This window comes from Mixophyes fleayi, chromosome 1 (genome assembly GCF_038048845.1).
Source record: "Mixophyes fleayi isolate aMixFle1 chromosome 1, aMixFle1.hap1, whole genome shotgun sequence".
Taxonomy (NCBI): Eukaryota; Metazoa; Chordata; class Amphibia; order Anura; family Limnodynastidae; genus Mixophyes; species Mixophyes fleayi.
In genome coordinates, this window is record NC_134402.1 from 245096944 (window position 1) to 245120606 (window position 23663).

A 23663-nucleotide genomic window follows, 5' to 3' on the forward strand; every position below is an offset into this window, starting at 1 on the left:
CCATAATTCGGCCTCCATAGCTTTGTCTATTTCAGCTACAGCTGAAGTAGCTAGAAGGGCGTTATGGTTAAGGGCTTGGAATGTGGATTCAGAGTCTAAACGATCATTAGAATCCATCCCGTATACGGGTGGGATGTTATTTGGTCCAGAATTAGACTCTTGGATTTTACAGGCTTCAGGGGGCAAGAAGACGTCCTTGCCTGTAAATACTCCAAGACCTAGGGCTAGGCCTAGGTTTAGTTCTTTTAGACAGCCTCCTTACAGGGGTGGGTCTGGCAGAGGCAAGACTACCAGTCCAGGGGCTGTGGAATCCAGGAGACATTCCCGTAGGGGAAGGTCATCCTTTGCCGCTGTGGCGCGGAGAGCTTCTTCCGCCAAGCTGCCGTATAGACCAGCAGCATGACTACCACCCACCTCTGGTTCCAGAGGGTGGGGTGGGAGGACGGCTGCTTTGGTTTGCCCGGCAGCAGACAGGGTCCTCGGTAGACGAGTAGGTCCAGAATATCGTGATAGAATTCATGGGACCAGCTCACCTCAGGTTTTGAAAAAAATTACCTTGCTGGCTTCTGTCAAATCAGAAAGAGCTCAGGGCTGTCGATTTGCTTCGTTCAGACGAAGCTATACAGGCTTAGAATGTCCAGTAAGGGAAAAAGTTTTAGTCACACCCATTCAGGGTGCTAAGGCTAGACGGGTTTTTCAGTCTATGACCGAACTTCTGGAGTCTGAAAGGGTCACAGAGAATCCCTTGTCTAAGAATGAGTTTCTTGAAACTAGTGAGGGACTTGGTACGTAGCAGAAGGTTGTCTTCACAGGACAAGTTGAGGTCCTAGATGGAGTGGACAGGCAGGATCCTGTCAGAGAAGAGGCTGTCAGTAGCCAGGTCTTTGAAGCTGCTGGGAAAGATGGTGACATCTTTCGCGACCTTACCCTGGGCAGGGTCCCACCCCAGAGGAGCATTCCCATGTTCGAGGTACCAGTGGAGGAGGTAGGTCCTCACCTGGTGGTTGCTGGACAAGAACCGAACAAAAGACAGGGAAGTCCCAGAGTTCTGCGCAACAACAAGGGATCCACTGGTAAGGGACGTCCTAGCAAGGCCTTGGGGCTGCAGGTAAAACCTGCCCTACAGGGTCCCGTAGAGAGAGGACCCTCAGACTCCTGGAACAAAGACAAATATTTGCACGTAGTGAGGGCATTACGTATATATGTTAAGAGATCTGCAAAGATACGTAAGACAGAGTCTCTATTTGTGTTGTTTGACTTTTCCAAACGGGGATGGCCAGCATCTAAGCAAACTATTGCCAGATGGCTTACCCTGACTATTAGGGAGGCTTATGTCCGTATTAATCTCCCTGTGCCGAAACGTATTGTTGCCCATTCTACCCGGTCGTTTGGGGCGTCTTGGGCGGCTCGTAATGGAGCCACGGCGGACCAGCTGTGCAGAGCAGCCACCTGGTCCTCGGTCCATACCTTTACGAAATTCTACCAATTTAATATATTTGCGTCTGGGGACGCCTCCTTTGGCCGTAGTGTTCTGCGTGCAAGGAGATCAGAGCGGTCCCACCCTTCAGAGGGATTGCTTTTGTAAGTCCCCATGGTTAAGGAGTGTCCCCCAGATGGATGAAAGAGAAAACGGGATTTATACTTACGATAAATCTTTTTCTCTGAGTCCATCTGGGGGACACTCCGATCCCCCCCCGTCTTTTCGTTGTTTTGTCTCCACTCCCCCCTCTGTTGAGTGGTGTGTCTTTGTTGATTTGGCCTATCTTCCTAATGGCTTTTGTAATCAAACTGAGGTATGTGGGAATTGGCGGGGTGATATGCTGTCAGCTGAAAAAAGTTAACTCTTTGGGTGCCAGACTCGTCCCCCCGACTCAACCCCATGGTTAAGGAGTGTCCCCCAGATGGACTCAGAGAAAAAGATTTATCGTAAGTATAAATCCCGTTTTTGATTCGGGATTATATTCCTGCCCTGTGAAATACAGGTGGCTGTTTTCAGAGGTTGATAAAACTCACTGGAAGATACAGAAAAGCATTTTTTTTTTTATAGATTTGCCTCTATTGAGTGTGTATTAGTAGCAAAAAGTTGTGATTTTAAGCACATTTACCTACTCTGCCTTTTGTCTAGATATATGAGGATTCCATTGTTCTACAATCAGTCTTTAAGAGCGCAAGACAAAAGATTGCTAAGGAAGATGAGAGTGAAGAAGACAGCATTGATGATGATGATGATGATGAGGAGGATGAAGATGAATCAGAATCTGAGTGTAAGTCCATATTTAAAAGGACCTACCACATCTTCAGCTTTGTAAGATATTCACCTTTAGTAGCCCCCTTTCCGAGAACTTGTTATGCTCCACAGTACTCAGTTGCCCCCCAGACCTTAGGCTCAGGTAGTAGCCGTTGTTGATCTAGCACCTGCCTGGTGGAGAGGACAGAACACAGTAGGAGGTAATGAGCAACCTGGATATATTAGCAGACTCTGAGCCAGATAGGCAAAGGTTAATGTGGAGTAGTCTAGCACTTGTCTGATGACGTAGACAACTCACCGTAACAGGTAGTTAGCAGCCAGAATGTATTTGCAGAGCTCAAAGTCAGTCAGGCAGGGAGTAGAGAAGACCACAGAATCCTTGAAACAAGCCAGAGGTCAGGGCAGGTAAAAGTATGAGAGCATATCCGTTTAACAAACTCAGGAGGGGAGAAGACAACAATTTCTATAAACAATCCGGGTCAAACAATGGTAGCAGAACAGGTCAGGTTACAAGGCACACTAGGTAAAACAGAAAGCATTGGTATGCTGCCAGGAAGAGGTTTATAAAGACTGCACCAATCAAATCTGCAGGATGATTAGCTGTATGAGTGTGGTAGATTATTGCACACCTGAGGCTGCCAGACTGAGAGCTGAATGAAGCTTGCAACTATTTGTCTAGCAGCCAACTGAATCTGTGAGCTGCAAGAATGATCCTACACATAGTAGTAGCACTAATTGCACAAGTGATAGATCCAACAAACAGGAGAGCTCCTATTTCTTAACATTCTCATACATGATTACATGTTGTAGGCTTTGATATATACTGCTTTCTGGGCTAAAACTAGTTTTATTGCATTTCCTGACATGATTGTTTGTTCATAACTAAGGACATAGTAACATGCTTATTACTGTGCACTCGGTGCATGCTGTTATATGGCTGTAAAATATAGTCTATAGTCTGTATTGCTGTTTTGTCTGAGTAGCTGGGTCATTCACCTTGAAGATATTCATGTCCTCTTTTAACCTGTTGAAAACATGGCACATATACCACTGTTGCACTTATTTAGAACTCTAGTGCTATTTGAATAAATGTAAACAATAAAGACCAATTAACTGTTTGCTTTCAGCGGTAGAAAAATGACAAATCTAGTTGCTATGAGTTAAGGCACATGCTATAAACAGAGCACTAATGTGTTTATCCAAGGTCATATGTAATAGATTCAAAGATGGTACTTTGGCACTCCCAAACAAAGCAATGTCATATACTTTCTGGTTTGACACAATAATGAGAGTGCCATTTTTTCCATGGTTTGTTTGTAGTGTAAAAAGTTTATCCTGCCTTCAAGGACTTATATTATCTATTTCTGTAGAAACACAGCTGCAATAAACTGAACATTGGGGAAATAACTTTGTATTAAGTATAATAGTAGTTCTTGTGCAACAGGTTCTTTCACAGAAACTGTACTCAACATTCAAGTGCAACATCTTGTTTACGTAAAGGACCACAAACCCTAAATCACATTTTGTTTATATAAAAGCACTAATAATCATTTTTAAAATGATTTATGTAAAAGCTTCAGAAGCTTTTACAATCAGAATTTTGTATGTGTTTTAATGTTTAAAAGAAGGAAGTCCTTAGGCATTAGATTTAATCATCATCATCTATATAGCACCACTAATTCCGCAGCGCTGTACAGAGAATTCACTCACGTCATGACATCATACATCTGGCAGTGTCACCCCACATCAGGGCTGCCATCAGAAATTGTAGGGCCCAGTACAAATAAAAACAGGTAGCTACCCCCCACACACACACGCACATATTGCCATTCATGTCTCCCTGTGCCCACGTGCTTTACACACGTCCCCCTGTGCCCACATGCTTTACACACGTCCCCCTGTGCCCACGTGCTTTACACACACACACGTCCCCCTCTGTCCACATGCTTTACACACACACACGTCCCCCTCTGTCCACATGCTTTACACACATACGTCCCCCTCTGTCCACGTGCACACACACACACACACACGTACCCTTCTGCCCACGTGCTGTACACACACGTCCCCTCTGCCCACGTGCATTACACACACACACATGTCCCCTCTGACCATGTGCTTTACACACACACGTCCCCTCTGCCCACGTGCTTTACACACACACACATTCCCTCTGCCCACGTGCTTTACACACACACATACACGTCCCCTCTGCCCACGTGCTTTACACACACACTTACACGTCCCCTCTGCCCACGTGCTTTACACACACACATACACGTCCCCTCTGCCCACGTGCTTTACACACACACATACACGTCCCCTCTGCCCACGTGCTTTACACACACACACATACACATTCCCTCTGCCCACGTGCTTTACACATACACGTTCCCTCTGCCCACGTGCTTTACACACACACATACACGTCCCCTCTGCCCACGTGCTTTACACACATACACGTCCCCTCTGCCCACGTGCTTTACACACACACATACACGTCCCCTCTGCCCACGTGCTTTACACACACACGTCCCCTCTGCCCACGTGCTTTACACACACACACGTCCCCTCTGCCCACGTGCTTTACACACACACACACACACGTCCCCTCTGCCCACGTGCTTTACACACACACACGTCCCCTCTGCCCACGTGCTTTACACACACACACGTCCCCTCTGCCCACGTGCTTTACACACACACACGTCTCCTCTTCCCACGTGCTTTACACACATACACGTCTCCTCTTCCCACATGCTTTACACACACACGTCCCCTCTGCCCACGTGCTTTACACACACACACACACGTCCCCTCTGCCCACGTGCTTTACACACACACACGTCCCAAACAAATGACTATTGAAAAGTTAAAAACAGAACCTGCTTCTGCCCTTACAACTCCCTGAGCCTTTTAAAGAATACATATTAGCTCTCTATCTTTGGAAGAACGAGACAAATCTATTTCAAACTAAGTTTATTATATTTTTAAATGTTTTACTAGTAGAAAACCCAGTAGATCCTAGAAAAAAAATAATTACAAAATGAATCCCCACAAAACATGGAAATTAGATAGGCCGACTGTCTGTCTTTTGTTCAACAATGGGCCTACTTTTCATCACCCTCAGTATCTCAACTCCTGGTGCTACATGTTTGCTGTCTCGCTATACAGTGAGACTTTTTGGAAATGAAAATGTCTAGGTTTTTTCCTAGGCCCGCTAAAGATATCCCATTTTCAGTACATATTTTTAGCTCCCTGTCATAAATTTTAATTTAAATATAATCAATTTCCATCACCCATTTATGTGAATTAATGCGATAACTATCTGTTTTAGCAAAATCTGTGAAGGTGAAAATCAAGTTGAATAAGAAGGATGACAAGAACCGAGACAAGGGGAAGGGAAAGAAACGACAGAGTCGTGGTAAAGCCAAGCCAGTTGTCAGCGACTATGACAGTGATGAAGATCAAGAAGATAATGTGAGTTCTGAAAGCAGCTTACACAAACATTCCAGCCCCCAAACGAACCTTTACAGAGGACCATTTTCATTTGCTAGTTCATATACCAATCAGCCACAACATTAAAATCACTGGCAAGTGAAGTGGATAGCATTGATCATAGACAGTTAATGCTGTCTATGATAGAAAAGTGTCAGAACACACAGTGATTGCAGCTTGCTGCGTAGCCACAGACCGGTCTGAGTGCTCATGCTCACTCCTGTCCACCGCCGAAAGCGCCTACAATGGGCATATGAAGACCAGAACTGGATCATGGAGTAGTGGAAGAAGGTGGCCTGGTCTAATGAATCACATTTTCTTTTACATCATGTGGACAGCTAGCTGCATATGTGCATCATATACCTGGAGAAGAGATGGCACCAGGGTGCCATATGCAGAAGGCAAGCTGGCGGAGGCAGTGTAATGCTCTGGGCAATGTTCTGCTGGGAAACTTTGGGTCCTGGCTTTCACGTGCATTGTTAAAGACTAAGGCAACTGTATTCCCTAATGGCAGTAGCCTCTTTTAGCAGGATAATGTGCGCTGCCACACTGCAAAAATTGTTCAGGATTGGTTTGAGGAATATGACATGAGTTCAAGGTGTTAATTTGGCCTCCAAATTCACTAGATATCAATCCGATTGATCATTTCTGGGATGTGCTGGAAAGGGTGGGGTACGTAATTATGAATGGAAATATTCCGACAACCGTGAAATAGACAATAAAATGCTGAACGGGGTTATACCGGCATATAAAAAATACAGACAAACCTAAAAAGTGACATCTCTGATTTCCGACATCCCTTGGATAAATTGCGACACCACATATACAGAGTATAAAAAGAAATTACATTGCTTATTAATTGCAGACATACTGCAGGCAGTATGACTGGCGACGCTTCAAACCACGACATTTACATTCGCGACATTAAGAGGGCAATGAGAGGTCCCGCTGGCTGTCTAATGTAGATGCCTTACTAAAAAAATAGTACAAAACAGCGTGAGGGTGCTTGGTATAAACACTATTAACCTTGCCAGCGCTATGGTTAATAGTGTTTATAGGGGGGGCTACCATTTTTATTTTCATATTTTTTAGTAAGGCGTCTACATCAGACAGCCAGCGGGTCCTTTCATTTCCACCTCAATGTCGAGAATGTAGATGTCATGGTTTGAAGTGTCGCCAGTCATACTGCCTGTATTTTGTGGTATCGCGATTTATGCAAGGGATGTCGGAAATCAGGGATGGCACTTTTTAGGTATGTCTGTATTTTTCATATTTCCGTATAATCCCGTTCGCTATTCTATTGTCTATGCCACTGTTGTGGGAATGATTGATATCGGAAATTTGACTACCTTCGGCTGATAAAACAAGTCCGAGCCTTGGAGGCCCCACCTCGCAGCTTACAGTACTTAAAGGATCTGCTGCTAAAGTCTTGGTGCCAGATGCTAACGGATACCTTCAGAGGTCTTGTGTAGTCCATGCCTTGACGGGTCAGAGCTGTTTTGACGGCATGGGGAGATAAGATTAGGCAGGTGGTTTTAATGTTGTGGCTGATCGGTGTATATTGTATGTCATGCAGACCAAAATTTAAGACCAACAAAGTTTTGCACAGGCTGGTTGCTCAGTTAACATTCTGTCATGCAGGCTAGAAGACAAACACAATAGTGTATTATGAGGGGGTGGGCCAAACTTGATGCGGTCACGAATAAATGAATATGACACCGTATCATACAAATGTAACAGCTTATTTTTTAAAACGGAAATATAATGTGAAGAATAAAAAAATATTCTCTTTGTTAATGTACATTTTTGCATCTTTCCCTAGGATCAGTCCGAAGTAAGTGGAAGTGATGACGAGTGACTTTCATGAAACTTGTTTTTTGGACAGAGTTCTTCATTTTCTAGTTTCAACCCATCCAATGATTTTTTTCTAATAAAGAAAAATTACACAATGGGGTTGGTTCCGTACTCATCATCTAGAAGTAACATTAGACTAGTGCCAGACATACATGATCTCATCGTGTAAAAAAAAAAAAAAAAAGTTTAATAAACGTTTTTGTAACATATTGTGACCAAAATGGGCCTCCAATATGAAGCAAGTCACTCATTTTTTGATGGAAAACTGTGGATCAGTAGTATATTTCTGTGGGTCGACTTTCACCTGGAAATGGTTTCCCTGTGCCTGGTTTCCTATACTATGGTGCGGCTATCATCAGCACAAAGCTGATAACATAATATTTTGTAGACGTGAACTGGGACAAACCGATAGAAGTATCTGGCTATTTTATTTTTCGTCAGGCAATTTAGAGGTTTTTTTTATGTTGCTGTGGTTCAGTTTTGTTTGTTTTTTTTAAAATATAATTTTGGTACATATATGCAACTTTCAAATACTGATTAACTCTTTTGGCGCTGGAAGGGCCTGCAGTCTATTGCTTTGCATGCTATGGCTCAGCTGCCTCACAAAGTGTTAATATGCAGTAATTGTTTTCATATTTTTTTACCCTTCCTCCCTCCCATTATTTTCCAAGGTAAAGCTCTTTGAACACAAAGATCTACATTAACTATATGGCTAAAGTATTTTTTTTTTCTATTACAATTTCTATTTGTTATGAAGAAGTTTAGGTAAACCTGTTATTAATTGTTGCAAACTATATATATTATAATGGAATGCTTATTTCTCCCTGCTCTTTTTTTGTCTTCAAATTGACCTTTGTTACCAATGTGGATAATCAGCTTTTCCCTAAAGTGTACTTAATCTTTGCTTTCTTTGCACAATGTCTTTGGTTGCAATTCATAAGCCTGAGGCAAATAAAATCCCAGCAATTTTGAGAAAACCGTGTTATTGTGTTTTCCTAACTAGGAGAAAATGATTTCTGTTCCAATTATTCACACTGAATTAGTAGTAAGAGAGATCAAAGACTCCCACCCAGGTTAATGAGCAGAGATGGGGACAGAAATGAAGGAGGGCAAATGTTGATGGCTTTGAATTGTCCTTGGAAACTGTCACTATTGCCATACTCACGCTGGCCACCCACACTAATCCTCCTCACTATATAACTAGATCTTTGTTGGATTTGGCCATGCACCGGTTCTAAGGGGCCACATTAATTCGGTCGGCAGATTATTGCAAAGAAATAACAATCTTAGTCGCCCAAAGGATTTCAATCATTCTTTGGCCATCTTTGGTGGTCGGTGGAACCCTACACAGATGGCAATTTCAAGTCTACTTCTTCTGTTGGCCAACTAAAGCGTCATATGTGTGGCCAGCTGTAGCGGCCCTGTAATAGTGATGTGATTGTAGACTTCAGTTTTACACAGCCTCGCGCTGTTTGCCCATTCATTATGTGCTTTACCAATCACTTCTACTTTGTGGACAAAGGAAATTGCAAAATGAAAGCTCCTTAAAAGTGTGGATTACTTCAGTAGTGAAATATATACCTTGGTCAAAAAAGGCTTTAGTACTGTACTACACATACCTTGTATAATATACTGTATTTCTATATATCGTGCAGTTGTCCAATAAAACATGAAATTGCTAGCTACAAAAAGAGGTTTTTGAACGAAAAGCACATTGAAATCTTCACAAGTACATATATGTAGAACTTTCTGTATTTTTAGAGAACGTATTTGCACTTTGAATGTGTTTCAGGAAAGCAATTTTTCTTAGCAATGGCCACTCGCTCAAAAAGCATGGGGTCACTGCAGCTATTAATGTATGAAGTATGTATCATGCAGGCTCTTAATATTCCCAGTATAACAGCCTACACAAGGCATGCCAATTGCCCTCGCACATACAGTAATACGAGGTGCATTTGTCTTATCTGTCGAAAAGCAAAACTTTTAAAATGAGTATACTTTATGGAGAAGTGGCTGTTTATATCACAAAGGATATTTGTCACTGCAAAATAGCACAAGGGCTGGGATTTATTTATTTTTTTTTTTTAATCACCATTTTAAAAATCCTTTTCAGTCATATGAAATGTAATGTTTAAGGATGAAGAAACAGGACATTTCAATTACTAATTGTACTTTTTTTTTTATTTCATTCGGGAAAATGTTTCATTGCATGTACATGTTAGTCATAAACATGGCTGCCAGCCTCATTCGATAGTACCCTGTATTGTTAAGTCTACGATTGCACTGCAGAGAAAGCCAGAACTGCAGCTACGATTAATTTTTAAAAGGAAAAATTAAGCTTTGAAACTGTTGTATGTTTATGAGGTCAGGCAAATGACAACTCCCCTTGTTAATTGGTTATTTCAATGTATAATTCAATTGTCACAGAATGTTGTTATGAAATCCTAAATGTTTTATATTATGTTAAAAAATAATGATTAATGTTATTTTATAAAGATTGTTCTTAAAACCAAAGCATTATATCTGTTGTAAAAATAGAAAGAAAAGCTCCTGTCTATAAATTTTACCAAGTGGATTTCATCTGGTCATGAATGAAAGCAAAGAATTTCAGTGTAATTCTCCTAATTGAACATTTCTCTGAATGTGCCATGTTTTGTCTGGAAAGGATTGTAAGATATCATAATATGACATGTACATTAACCTCTTGAGACTCTCATACATAGTGTGACATCAATCTGCAAGTAAGTGCTGGCAGACATAGTCACTGCTATGGTTGGTAGCATGAAAGGATTTAGAACTCACAATTTTATCCTCTTTTACTACATACATAGATTCCACAGCTACAAGCATATTTATGAAGGGTTTTTAAAATGACTAACAAGTTGGGCATATTAACTATTTCATATAGAGGTTGGTTGGTCAGTAGCCTTGCGTTACTTAACATTACTTTTACTGTTAACATTTAGATGCCCGTATTGGCTACATATTGATTGGCTACATTAGTCCCTCCCATTTCAAACTAGTCTCCATGGACACACATGGGTGTTTGCTAAAACAAAATGCTGCTGTTAACATTGTAATGCTGTGATTTGATACAAGTTGTTCTCATTGCACCCCCTTTATTTCTTGCAGGTCTCATGTCACTTCAAAAAGTGATTGCAATAGTATCAAAAACACCATATTATGCTAAAAGATGTATAAATGAACATAGTGCAAATAGCTCAAAAGTGCTGTAATCCTTAGTTAGCAGATCAGCCTAGTGAACCTCAGACTATGAAAGACCAATAACCCTGGTATTTCCACCACAATATATGTCTTTTTATCTTCATATTTCATTTTATTTATAAAACTATGCATGAAGCCGAAATGCTTTCTGATGTTTCATTGTAAAAGCAGAGTATAGCAAAAATACATGTTTGTGTAAGATGTACTGCAAAGTACCCACCATGATGTTGTTCAGGAGTGATCAAGGCCACAGCTATTACAGACTGGTTTAAAGGCCTCATAGAGCAGTACCAGTATAGCACTCATTTATCACAAACTGAGCTTAAGCTTACTAAAAATCGATTAATAGTCTAAATGGACAAAAAACAGTTTGCAGTTTGTTTTTTTTTAAACCATACCTAAAATATGCACTTTGCTTGATTTAGGCATATGCACGCAAATGAGTATGGCGCATGTAAATAAAGCATTAATAGATAAAAAATATTGTATACATACAGGTATGAAGGTGCAATTTAGGAAGGGAATTTGAATGGGGACAAGGGGGTGGGCTTGGTTTAAGTAAATTTTAAGTTGCAAATGGATCTGTAGCCAAATATATGGAATGGATTGGTATGTGTGAAGGAATATGCAGTTTGTACTATCAGATGCCAGTACTTAATCAATTTCTAATTTCAAGGCTAATAGTTCCTTAAATGAATGTTCCAGGGATGATTCCTTAGTAGAAGTGTCTTTTGTGCTCAGGTGCTTCTTGGTTTTAAAGGTCTTTCTGTTCCTGTCAATTTGTTAATCCACATAGTTTATTAGATAGAGAAAGGAAAAAGGAGAAAAAGATACCTAGTGTAATACATAGTGTGCAATTGTGATATTATATACTGGGAGCACTTACACAGATGCAGCTTGTTGTTTTACAATCAGCGAGGGTGGATGTCAGCTGGAGCTCTTGTTAGCTGTGGTTCCTACTCTCAATGGGCAGGGGGAGCCAGGAAAAGGGGGGTACGGTAATAAGTGTAGCACAATCGGTTAAGTTTTAATAGGTGTGAATATTTACACAATTCCAGTTGCCAACTCACAGAGCAAAATTACAAGGCCCAGCCCTGAAGTAGACAATTACAGCCATAGCAGAACAGTAGACCACTATAAGGCAAAGCTATAAAAAGAAAAAAGAAATCCACACAGTGACAGATATTTATAGTGGAGTGTTAATGGTGGAATCCTTTTTTTTTTTTTTTTAACTACAAAGTTTATACATACCTGACATAATTCACAATTGGAAATCAAGACAAGTTAGATCAAGCAGCACAAACCATACCCTGGTCCACCCATTTCGTACCCATTTCTAATGATGCCTCACCTCTTTTCTGACCTCAGTGGTGTTAGGTGATATGGAGTTACTAAGCTTGCTTGCAAAGCTCCATATCCAGTAGAGTACCCGTTGTTTGTCACCACTTCCATATAATACTTTTGTCTCCCAAGAGCCCTGTCCGTGTTACTCTTGTGGCAGTACTTGCCAGAGGTCTTAAAATGCAGGCAAAGAGGAGGCAGACACAACTCGTCTAGTTTGCTTGTAACCAACATAGAGAGAGATCCTAAAAGTGTTTCTAATATATGCACAAATTAACAAAGAAAATTGTGCTTCTTAAATGTAGATGCAACTAAACAAGCCACTGACATTTTCTAGTGAAAAAGGAAGTTGTTCATTTTATTAAACAGGGTAAGCTTAACAATTCTCCCTTGGCTTCATTGCCGTTTATTGGGATTGGCGCCACTCTGCAAATGCAGTCTAAGGACAAGATTTAATAAAGGGCGGTGTCAGGATAAGAGCATAAATCTGATATGATGAAATAGAATATTGAATGTCAGGGCCCAAATAAATTACTGCATTGATACATAAATGAACCTGATTTTCACCTCGGATAGATGTTTGACCAAATATTTTTAAAAAGGAAACCATTAGCCCAGTAGGAGGTAATTAGGTTGAGCAAACCCTTTTGTGAGGAGACCTGCTTAAGATATGCAGATCACAGACATTCATTGTTTTTGATCATGTATTCCACTTCCTTAGAAATCCCCCCCACCCCCACCCCCCCGACAAACCTCCGTGCGCCCCTGACTTGTGTATGTTATCTCAATCTATTAATTGTTTATTAATTATTTTTTATATCTGAATGCCCTCTACTTTTCTATATTAAATCTATAATTTAATATGTTGCCTCCTTGATACTCTTAACGAATCCATTAGCCTGTTAAGAAGAATATAGCTCGACCAAGTTAACCCTTTGAATGTCAGTGTGTGATTTGTTGATAAATTTGATTAACAAGCTTATTGTGTGCTTGCATTTACATTTGTTTAACAGTCTGGAGGTGTGAAGAGTTAACCCTTTGTTCGCTGGTGTGGGTCTTGCTAGTCTGTGAGCAGCTAGAAGCCTTGGGTGCCAGTGTGGGAGAGTATATTGGGGTCCTATTGCCTGTATTCAATAGGTGGTGGAAAACCTGAAGTGTGTGATATGTGAGCGCTGTTTGGGGGCGATTCAGTAGGTCTATAACCTGCGTGATAGGTGGAGAGAGACTGCAGGCTGGAATTGTGTGAGACCCCATACAGCAAACACCCAAAGTCACGGCAGCTGGGGGCGTGTTCGTGACAAATTGGTGGCATAGTGTTGGGATTATTTAATTTCTTAGAGTGTTAAGTGCATGGTTTAAGCAATTAACCCTTGCACTTATAAACTATTTGTAGCATTGCGAGGAATACAATAGTTTTACAAGGACAAAACGCAGGGCCTATTATTGTTTTTGAAGACATACGTGCAAAACAGTTCCCTTCCCTCTCTCTGTTTTTTTCTTTTCTATCTTTTATTTTGCAAAGTAACTGAGGAGATGGCTGCGACATATAAACCCATGACAAAGGAGGCGCTGATTTCACAATGAGAGGATGGAGGAATTCCCACTAGTGGCAAAAGCAAGGAGCAATTGATTGAAGCTCTCGTGCAGAGATCAGCACCAAATCGTAGATGTGTTCTAGGAAGGGCGCAGCCAGGATTCAGGAGCGGATCTGACTGTGGATATTGCTCAAAACAGTGGATTGTTAATTTCGGATGATTCTAATAGTTCATGTGTTGACACTGTTAAGGACGTTTATTTGCAAAGTGCCCTAAATTATTTGGGCCCAGCGGACATTACAACTAAAATGCAACTTGTACAGCAGTTCAGGAGAAGGAAGCTGCAGAACGCCAGTGCCAGATTGCTATGGAGGCAGCGGAGCGCCAAGCAGAAAGAGAAGCTGACGAGCAAGAGGCAGAGAGGAGATACCAACTGGAGCTTGCCAAGCTCCAACGCCAGCCAGAAGCCAGAGAGGCTGGTATCAGCAGACCCGTCCAGAGAATTTCCGTGTATTGGAAAAAGATGGGGTTTGAATGGTTTTTAGCAAGGATTTGAAAAGACGTGCCGACAGTATGGACTGCACAAAGATCAATGGGCGCAGTATTTAGCCCCTGGTTTGTGAGGGAAAGCATTAGAGGCCTTTGCAGATCTTGCACCTGAGATGGATGGAGATTATGAGGCAATCATAAGTGCCCTGTTGCAGCGTTTTAATATCATGCCAGAGGGGCACAGGCAGAAATTCCGAGATTTAAAACACAGTGCCTCTGACACTTATTCAGGACTTGTGGCCCAACTGTCTGCTTCTTTCAAACAGTGGATTGAAAAATGTAATGATCCAGGAGTAGTTTCTCACTTTGTGCCTAGCTGATGTGAAGGAATGGATAGTGGATCGGGACCCTGAATCATCTGCGTAAGCAGCTAGACTGGCTGACAAGTACACTGTCACCCGGGCACCTGCAGCTAAAAGAGGGAGTTTTGCGCCAGGGCAATCTGCCTGGAAAGGGGGACGGCCAGGAGGATCAACGCCACCCCCCTCAACACCATCACCCACTGTTTCTTCATTTTTTGGGAGGGTTGGGTTAAAGCCTGTTTTGGGAGACACCTGCCGATGTTTTGTGTGCAACCAGGTGGGGCACATCAGTACTGCCTGTCCAGAAAAGAACACTTCACCCTCCTCTGGGGGGTACCTTCCCTGCAATCTACTCCAGCTGTCCTGTGTGTTGCTGGACCCCAAGGGGGCCAGAAGGACAACCTGCAAACAGTCACTGTGGGTGACTAGGTAACTGTGGGGTTAAGAGACACTGGTACCGATGTTACGCTAGTGCGTTCAGAACTGGTAGGGTTAGAGGACTTCATTCCAGGAAAGTGTATTGTGGTGCAAAGGGTGGGTGGAATTCACCTTACTGTGCCTGTGGCCAAGGTTTACCTTGATTGGGCTGCTGGAAGAGGTCTAAGACTTGTAGGGGTATCGGATAATATGCCTGCAAATGTGTTAGTGGGGACAGATTTAGGAAAGTTGCTGTCTCAGTATGTCTCTAATGATGATGTTGATGCCACACCTGTTACTGTGTCAGAATTTGCCAAAAGTAACCACATTTTTTCCTAGGTACCAGGATGTGACAGGGAAAGGGAATGTCATATTATATCTGATGTGTGTAATGATGCTAATGTCACACCTGTTACTGTGATAGAATCTACTGAGAGGACCCATGGATTTTCCCAGGTGACCGGGAAAGAGAATGTCTTATTGTATCTGATGCGTATAATTATGATAATGCCAAAAATAGTATTGCGTTAGAATCTAAAACTGTTTTTACACAGACATCTTGAGGTAGAAAATATGCTTGCTAGAAATGGGACAGATGACCATGTGATTAATTCTGTTGTGTTAGAGAAAGGCAATGTTTCTACTAGAGATGGTCACTGACCCCCGTGTTTTGGTTTTGGATTCGGTTTTGGATCTGGATTACCGTCGTGTTTTGGTTTTGGTTTTGGTTTTGCAAAACCGCCATTGCGTGTTTTGGTTTTGGTTTTGGTTTTGTTTGGTTTTGTTTTGCAATTTGTTATAAAAATTACATTTATTGGTGCTAAAATAACATAATTTAGGTATTATTTTGTAGCTACATTATTATTAACCTCAGTAACACTAATTTCCAGTCATTTTTTATTCAATTTTGAACACCTCCTATGTCACAATATGATTTTCATACACTTGAAAAGAAAAATTGCTGCAGTTCTTGCCAGTGATAACAAAAAGGCCATTGTCATGCCTGGGCATAAGACCAAAAATCCACCTCTTAAGTGTGGAATTATTTTTACACGAATCCTGGCAAGAGTTGTCTATCCATTTGTAACATTTTGAAAGCCACACTCAGTAGAGGTAGGGACCTTAACCATCTGGGATCCTCATCCATGTTTCGTCATTTTTCAGCAAGTTATTGGCAAACTGTTGGGAAAATCAGAAACTTTGGTTAAAAAAAAATTAACAACAAGCATTCCAGCATAATCTACCTCCCTTCTCTCATCTACATCCCAGCACCTGCAATCTTCCCCCCCAACAATTGGCAAGTAAACAATCCTCTGCAAGAGGAAGCAAGAATGAAACCTGTCACCCAGTCGCAAAGCGGATCACAGACGCCCTGGGTACTATGCTAGCGTTAGATCTGTGTCCAATGTCCACTATTAATACAGTTGGTTTAAGACATTTAATTGAGGTGTTATGTCCCTGTTAGCAAATGTCATCACTATACCATTTTACTAGAAAAGCTTATTCTCTCCTGTACCGGAAAGTTCCTAAAAATGTCATTATTGGGTGACAAAATGGTATTCTACCCACTGTACACTTAACCACAGATATGTGTACAAGCGTAACTGGGCAAACAAAAGATTATATGACTGTGAAAGCCCACTGGGTTGGTCTTTCGCCTTCCCCAGCATGGACAGCAGCAGCATGTACCCAGGTACATCACATTTTTGAGAAGTAGGCTACTCTGTGTATCAGCAGCTTCACTAAGAGGCATACAGCTGACAAACTGTTCCAAAAACTAAGGGATGTCATTGAAAGATGGCTAATCCTGCTTGGAGTCTCCTGAGGATATGTCATTTCTGATTACGACCCCAATATTGGTCCAGCATTACAGCGGGGCTGAATTCCATCACATTTCCTGTTTTGCACACACTATCAACTTGGTGTTACAGAACTTTTGAAAAATGACATGCAGGAGATGCTGTTTGTGTCCATAAACATTTAGGGTCAATTTGTGGTTTCTGCAACAGCATGTAGGAGAATACAGCAGCTGCAAGAAGACTAGCATTTGAGGGGAATATACTTTAGTCCAGCGAAGTAGTTACCTGTGAAGAAAGTGCAGACACGGTTAGCTTGAGTCAAGTGATTGCCTTAATAATAGATTTTGAAAAGGTGCTACATAAAATTATAGTGTGCAATAAAACAAAGTAAATGTGCTAACTATATTTTAATTGTAGATGAAATACTTAATTTTCTTTGCAAGGATCCCACACTTATCAACATCTTGTTGGGACGTCTTCTCCTTCAGTTTCTCTGGCAACTGCTTGTAGTAAAAGAAATTGCTTTCCCAAGACACCCAGTGGTGATGCAGATGAGTCCGCTAAACATTTTGATATTTGCTGTGCTGTAAAAGAATTGCCCAAAAACCGTGACAGCTCTGCCCTAAAATCAACTAGTCATTCCCATTGGAAGGCCATTATCAGCAATTACATCATACTACACAGACTTCTATGATATTGGGATATTGGGATGAATTAGTATTGTTGGAGGAAGATTATCACTAAACCCTGCCACCTCTCCAGTTTCGCAATGAGCTATGGTACAATAAAATGTAACTGCAGATTTAGACCAAGACTGTCAGCCCTATTATTTCTATTTCAGCAATTACAATTAGCAATGGAGCAATGGAGCTCTTCTCTTTGGGTGTTACCTATATAACGCAGCACAATTTGCCTGCAAATTCTACAGACAAGCCTGCTTGTCTTCCTCTCCATCAATGACTCTTAGCAATTGAGCACTCGTCTTTGGGTGTATATTACACCCAAACATTATTAGTGAAAATTATGAAAAATACAGTTTAATCCCTGATAGGCCCTCCACCATCCTTTGCATGTTAATAGTAGGATTGATTGGAATTATGGTCAAGGTCACACATTTTTTTGACAAATCCTTCAAACCAGCCCAGATGTCAAACTGTTGTGGTCTGCCCCCTGCGTCATCCCTGCTTGTGTTTGGAAAGTGCATATTGGTGCCAGAACCTCACATGCCAGAACTGCTCCCACTGGTGCCACACTGCTGCAGGACTTACACAATCAACCGCATCCTCATCGTCGGATACCCAAATCTCCCCCACATCCTCTTCTAAAGACAAAGTGTCATCCTCACTTGGTGTATCACCGGCTACACTCGGGCTGTTCAGGCACACATCAGCAGAACTGCTGAAAGGGCCCTTCTTTATGGGTAGACTAACAGAATGGTCACGATTAGACATCCCACTGTTGGATGGACTCTCCACAGGGATTGTTGTCATTTGTGAATCAGAGCAAATATTCTCCTGTAATGCCTCACTGTTATCTTGCAGCTCGGCTTTGACGCGTAACAGTAGTTGTGCACCAATTGTAGGCTGGGTAACTTTTTGGGATCTGCCACTAATAGCCAAAGGTGAAGGCCTCATTCTCTCTTTGCCACTGCGTGTGTAGAATGGCATGCTTGCAATTTTTTTTTTATCGTCACTTAACTTTTGCTCAGTTACACTTCTTTTTCGCTTCAATACAGTAAATTTTTTTTTGGTTTTTGTTTTTTGCACTAATTTGAAAACACTCTGTTGTTTGACATCGCCTTGGCCAGATGACGTACTGGGAACACTAACATCAGGACTGGTGACAGAACCTGGTTGCTCATTTAGATCATATGTGGACTGCTTTGAATCCATTCTGAGCGCAAACCACTGGGGAGTGCTAAAAATTATTTAGTAGATTCTGCTGACAGTTATGACTTTTGACAGCCAGAAATATTAATGCACAATTAGGGAGGACACCCCAAAAACACTGAGGAGTGCTAAAAATTATTTAGTAGATACTGCTGACAGATATGACTTTTGACAGCCAGAAATATTAATGCACAATTAGGGAGGACACCCCAAAAACACTGAGGAGTGCTAAAAATTATTTAGTAGATACTGCTGACAGATATGACTTTTGACAGCCAGAAATATTAATGCACAATTAGGGAGGACACCCCAAAAACACTGAGGAGTGCTAAAAATTATTTAGTAGATACTGCTGACAGATATGACTTTTGACAGCCAGAAATATTAATGCACAATTATGGGGGACACCCCAAAAGCGCTGGGGAGTGCCAAATATGAAGAAAAAATAATAAACCTCTATCCTCCTCTCCTCACTAGCGATTTTGGTTAGAGCAATTGCAAGAACAATATTGTATTCTCTGTCCCTGCTCTAATTAGCCTATGACTACACCCTGCTCTCTCCCTCTGTCAAATGGCGATGGATTGCTGTGGAGGCGTGTATTTATAAAGTTGAAGTATCGCGAGAACCGAGTCCCGAGATCCGACGACATCACAATGACGTTCGGCCTCGATTTGGATTCGGAATGGGCGGGAGAGTACCGAGCTGCTCAGCTCGGTACTCGGATACCCAAAGTTCGGGTGGGTTCGGTTCTCGGAGAACCGGACCCGCCCATCTCTAGTTTCTACCCAGGTAATATTCTCAGAAGATAGGGTAAAGGTTAAAGGGAGGGAGGGCAGAATGAAACTGTGTGTTCTGTGTCTAAACCAGCCGTACCCAGGGGTGTTGAGAATGTGGGGGAGACACATAGACCCGACCAACGGGGAATAGTGAGTGACAACAGTCCTTACATTGTTGCTGTGACCTGTAGTTCAAATGTTCACCACTCAGATCTCCATCTGACTTCTGAACATTCACCTGAATTTTCCATAGAGACAGGGGAGTCAGTTGGTAGCTCACTCTCTACTAGTCAGCCATCTAACGGCTTACAGGAGGTAGATGAGGGGCCCAAACTCCCTGTTACTCTGCACCCCCAGATATGAGTCCAAATGGGAGGGGAGTGTCCTGTCCTGTAGCCCCCCGGATGATAATTACTTAATGTGTCTCAATGACAGAGAATTTTGTAACTGGGAAGCAGGGCAGAATGGAAGTAGGTATTCTGCTGTGCCAGAATTAAGGGGTTCCCACTTAGATGTGTTTCTGGGGGAGGGAGGCGTTCTCCTAGACAGCCCCCACAAGGAGACTCAGTCAGTGAGCAACACAGAGAGTGTAGCTGAGGGGCCTAGCAACCCTGCTGCTGTATGTCCCCACCTAGAAGTGCAGTGTCGGGAATCCCAGGCCACTTTTCACCTAAGCTTTAACTTAGAGGACATGAGGATTAGAGATAAAGTGCACACAGGGTTGATAGGGTTGGTGCATAAGAACATGACGCAGGCCCAGGCAAGCCAGAAGCAGTGGTATGACCCCACTGCCAGGGAGAGAGTTTACAAAGTGGGTCAGAAGGTGTAGGTACTAACCCCTCAGACCCAGCATAAACTCCAGGCTGCATTAAAGGGCCCATATCTTATTCATCGCCTAAATGAGGTCCACTATGTAGTCACTATAGGCCTTGCCAGGAAGATACAAAGGGTTTTTCATGGTAATCTGTTGAAGGCTCATAATGACTGGGATGCATGTGCCCTGTCAGTCTGTAGTTTGCCAGATGAGGGGAAAAAGGACTTGCCAGTGGAGCTAGTCGCTTCAGCGCAAGGAATAGGACCCCTTAAGAATACAGGGGTTAGCTCACAGCTATGGAAGAATCGAGACGTCCAGCCAAATCAGGTATTTATACCCTTCTTAATCCATCCCACCGGAGACCCTAGTGAGAGCCAGCTAGTTTAGGGGAGATTTAGTAGGTCTATAACCTGTATGATAGGTGGAGAGAGACTGCGGGCTAGAATCGTGTGTCACCTCTTACAGCAAACGCCAAAGGTCACGGCAGCTTTTAGCATGTTCGTGACATGCGGTTTGGTGAAATTGCCAATTCGACAAATTTATCGGTGGGAGTTACTACAGGCCAAACCGCCATTAAAATAGCTAGAATTTTCATTTTACCAAACCATCTGTAATTGTAGATCAAACCAATAGGAGGAAGAATAATACTTATTGCATTATCTAAAAGTTAATTAATAATCTTAATGATTCATTATGCAGCAGTGGAAGATTATTTTTGTACCTCTGCAAATTTGCCTTTTACATGTAAGTCTCTATGCAGCAACAGGAGCTGCAATGATACAGTGTCTGTTTTGGATATTTGTATTTTGTTTCCATTATTTCTCATAGTGTTGGATACATGAGGTGGAAAAGGTGTCTCCCTTTTCAGATGAAGAAATATAGGAGTGCTACCATGGGTCAGTAGTTTTCATACAGAACATTACTTTCTCCAGCTTCAAGACTGTAGAAGAAATCTTTTAATTCCTTGAAAGCCTGAAATCAGAAATGCCTGTTAGAAGAAGAAGCTTGACTTTTAGGGGTATATTTACTAAACTACGGGTTTGAAAAAGTGGAGATGTTGCCTATAGCAACCAATCAGATTCTAGCTGTGATTTTGTAGAATGCACTAAATAAAAGCTAGAATCTGATTGGTTGCTTTAGGCAACATCTCCACTTTTCCAAACCCTCAGTTTAGTAAATCTAGCCCTTAGAGTCACTGAGGGATCATTAAGTCTCTTAATGTTTCAGCAGAAACCTAGTACTAGACAGCGGCAGCATAAATGGCCGCCTGTGGTCCGCACAGCCGCAGTATATTTCCTATTAATATAGGTAGTAGTTGACTCATTGGTGGCAATAATGAATCATTTTGGGAGGCCGGCTGAGAAGAATCTGTGGCTCGGTCGCATATATGTATTGCCTCAATGATCATGTGACAAATGAAGAGCAAGTCTTCCCCTGCTCATATCATAAAGGACAGCATTCATTCATATCTCCATTCTAGAGCGCAGGGATCTCCTTCACTTTTCTTTGCCAGGGGTCCTGGAAAACCTACGACCGCCTCTGTTAGAGCTCATTTACTAATATTGCATTAGGTATTCAATTTGCAATGCACCACAGCAACCAATCTGATGCAAGCTTTCATTGTCTAACTTGCACTTGGCATATAAAAACTAGTTTCTGGTTAGTTGCTGTTGTTAAATACAAATGTTGCATCTAAATACAATGTTAATAAATTAACCCATTTGAGTTAAATTTACAAAGGTAGCTACGGCAGATAAAAGGGAAGCAATTGACCATTTTGTTTATCAAACAATTCACAAATATTCCTTGCATTTTATCAGACGTTTTTAAGTCATCTTAAAAAGTGTGGCCACATAGTCACCAGAATAACAGGCTTTACTTAACCTTGTGTTAAAATGTACTTTAACAGAAGTCACTAATCATAAAAATTTCTTTCTTTTTTTTTTTTTGAAGTTTGTTTATCATTACATTTTGGTTTTTTTAAAAAAAGACAAATTTTATAGCAAAATAGTATTTTTTTTAACCGATGTTAAACACCATACAAATGTACCCTATGTAAATTAAGCTAATCGCTGTAATAGATTATGGCAACCTCGAAAGAAGTGGGACCAACATACTACTCTGTAGTTATACATGACATTTTGTAATATGTTAACAATAATATAAATTCACTTTTATCTATATAGATAAACATTTAGGGCCTGATTTAACTCTGAACCAACCTTGCAGGCGAGTTGCGGTTTAAATAAGAGCACAGAACTTGATCATAGTTTCAACCATATTCAAATCCATGCAGATCTCAAGTGCATTTCAATTTGAATCTTGGTGTAAGTGCCCTCTGCTTTGTCTGTTAACATATGGCGAGTATCTTTCAGGCAGAGTGCAGTATACGCACAAGCATTTGTGGAATATAAGGTCACACGCATACAAAAAAATGTATATTAGAAAATAAATGAACAACTAAGCAGTATGATCATTAATAAAAATATGGTTGGTTTAAAAAATATTTTTGTAAAAAAAATTAAATACATAAATCAAAACTTTTCTTATTGAATACTGTACATGCAATGTTTTTTTATGGTCTATATTACTTGCATACACATGTTCTGAGCTAGCTAGTGGCACACATATGTGTACTTCTCTAAACAAAGCCAGTCATCACTATCAGTTGGCACTTACACCTGCCCTCTAGCCGGTGCAAATGATACATCTGAAACCAAGCATACTTTAGAGAAACCCAGGACTTAAATCTGTCCAATCTGCGTCAGCACACCCTTACTGTTCATTTCCTATGTCTGTCCACCCCTTTCCACCCCCATTCCACCCTTCAAGTCTTAGGCAGTTGTAAGTGTCATCTGCATTCGGACAATTGCATTCACTGGCATAAGTTCTGTTTCTGAGCATGCGCAGGGCTATTTCAGGCAAGATAAGGTACTCAAACAAACACGTCCAAATATCAGTCAGGCCCTTATTGTTATCACAGGATATCTTTTTCAGCAATAATATGTTTCCCCTCAAGAAGTAGCTAAGAGGAACTGGTGACTATTGTAGTTAGCCACACTAACTCCATTTTGTAAAGCTTTAACATATAATTTATGTAAATTACTTGTATAGAAATAACTATACAGGTATTAGCACAGAGAGGCTCCCTGTACATTCTGTCATCTTGTCTGCTACAAACAACGGTTAAATATACCATTTGTTATACTATTGTTAATTTTGTTTTTAAATAAGCCTTTATCCTTTGTGTATTTTTTTATTTTATTTCTTACCAAAAAAAGAAATAAGGAAAGGGGGAAATAGTAGAAGGAATCAATGGGGACACTGGGAGGTCTGTGTAGAGCTTGTATCCCATTTACTCCAGTAATGAAATGATTAGTTCTTTTCAGTGGTTTAAAGTTATGCATATGCTATT

The 23663-nt window shown here is 41.3% G+C and overlaps 1 protein-coding gene across 13 annotated transcripts in view; it reads left to right on the forward strand.

Annotated features, from left to right (window-relative positions):
• Positions 1 to 8577, forward strand: part of SMARCA2 (SWI/SNF related BAF chromatin remodeling complex subunit ATPase 2) — a 165276-nt gene extending 156699 nt beyond the window's left edge. For all 13 annotated transcript variants that reach the window (XM_075208910.1, XM_075208824.1, XM_075208873.1 and 10 more), the window contains 3 exons: positions 2126 to 2264; positions 5586 to 5728; positions 7569 to 8577. In XM_075208910.1, the coding sequence (XP_075065011.1) occupies positions 2126 to 2264; positions 5586 to 5728; positions 7569 to 7604 (318 nt within the window). In that variant the 3' untranslated portion in view covers positions 7605 to 8577. The remainder of the gene's footprint in view (positions 1 to 2125; positions 2265 to 5585; positions 5729 to 7568) is intronic.
• Positions 8578 to 23663: the final 15086 nt, after the last annotated feature.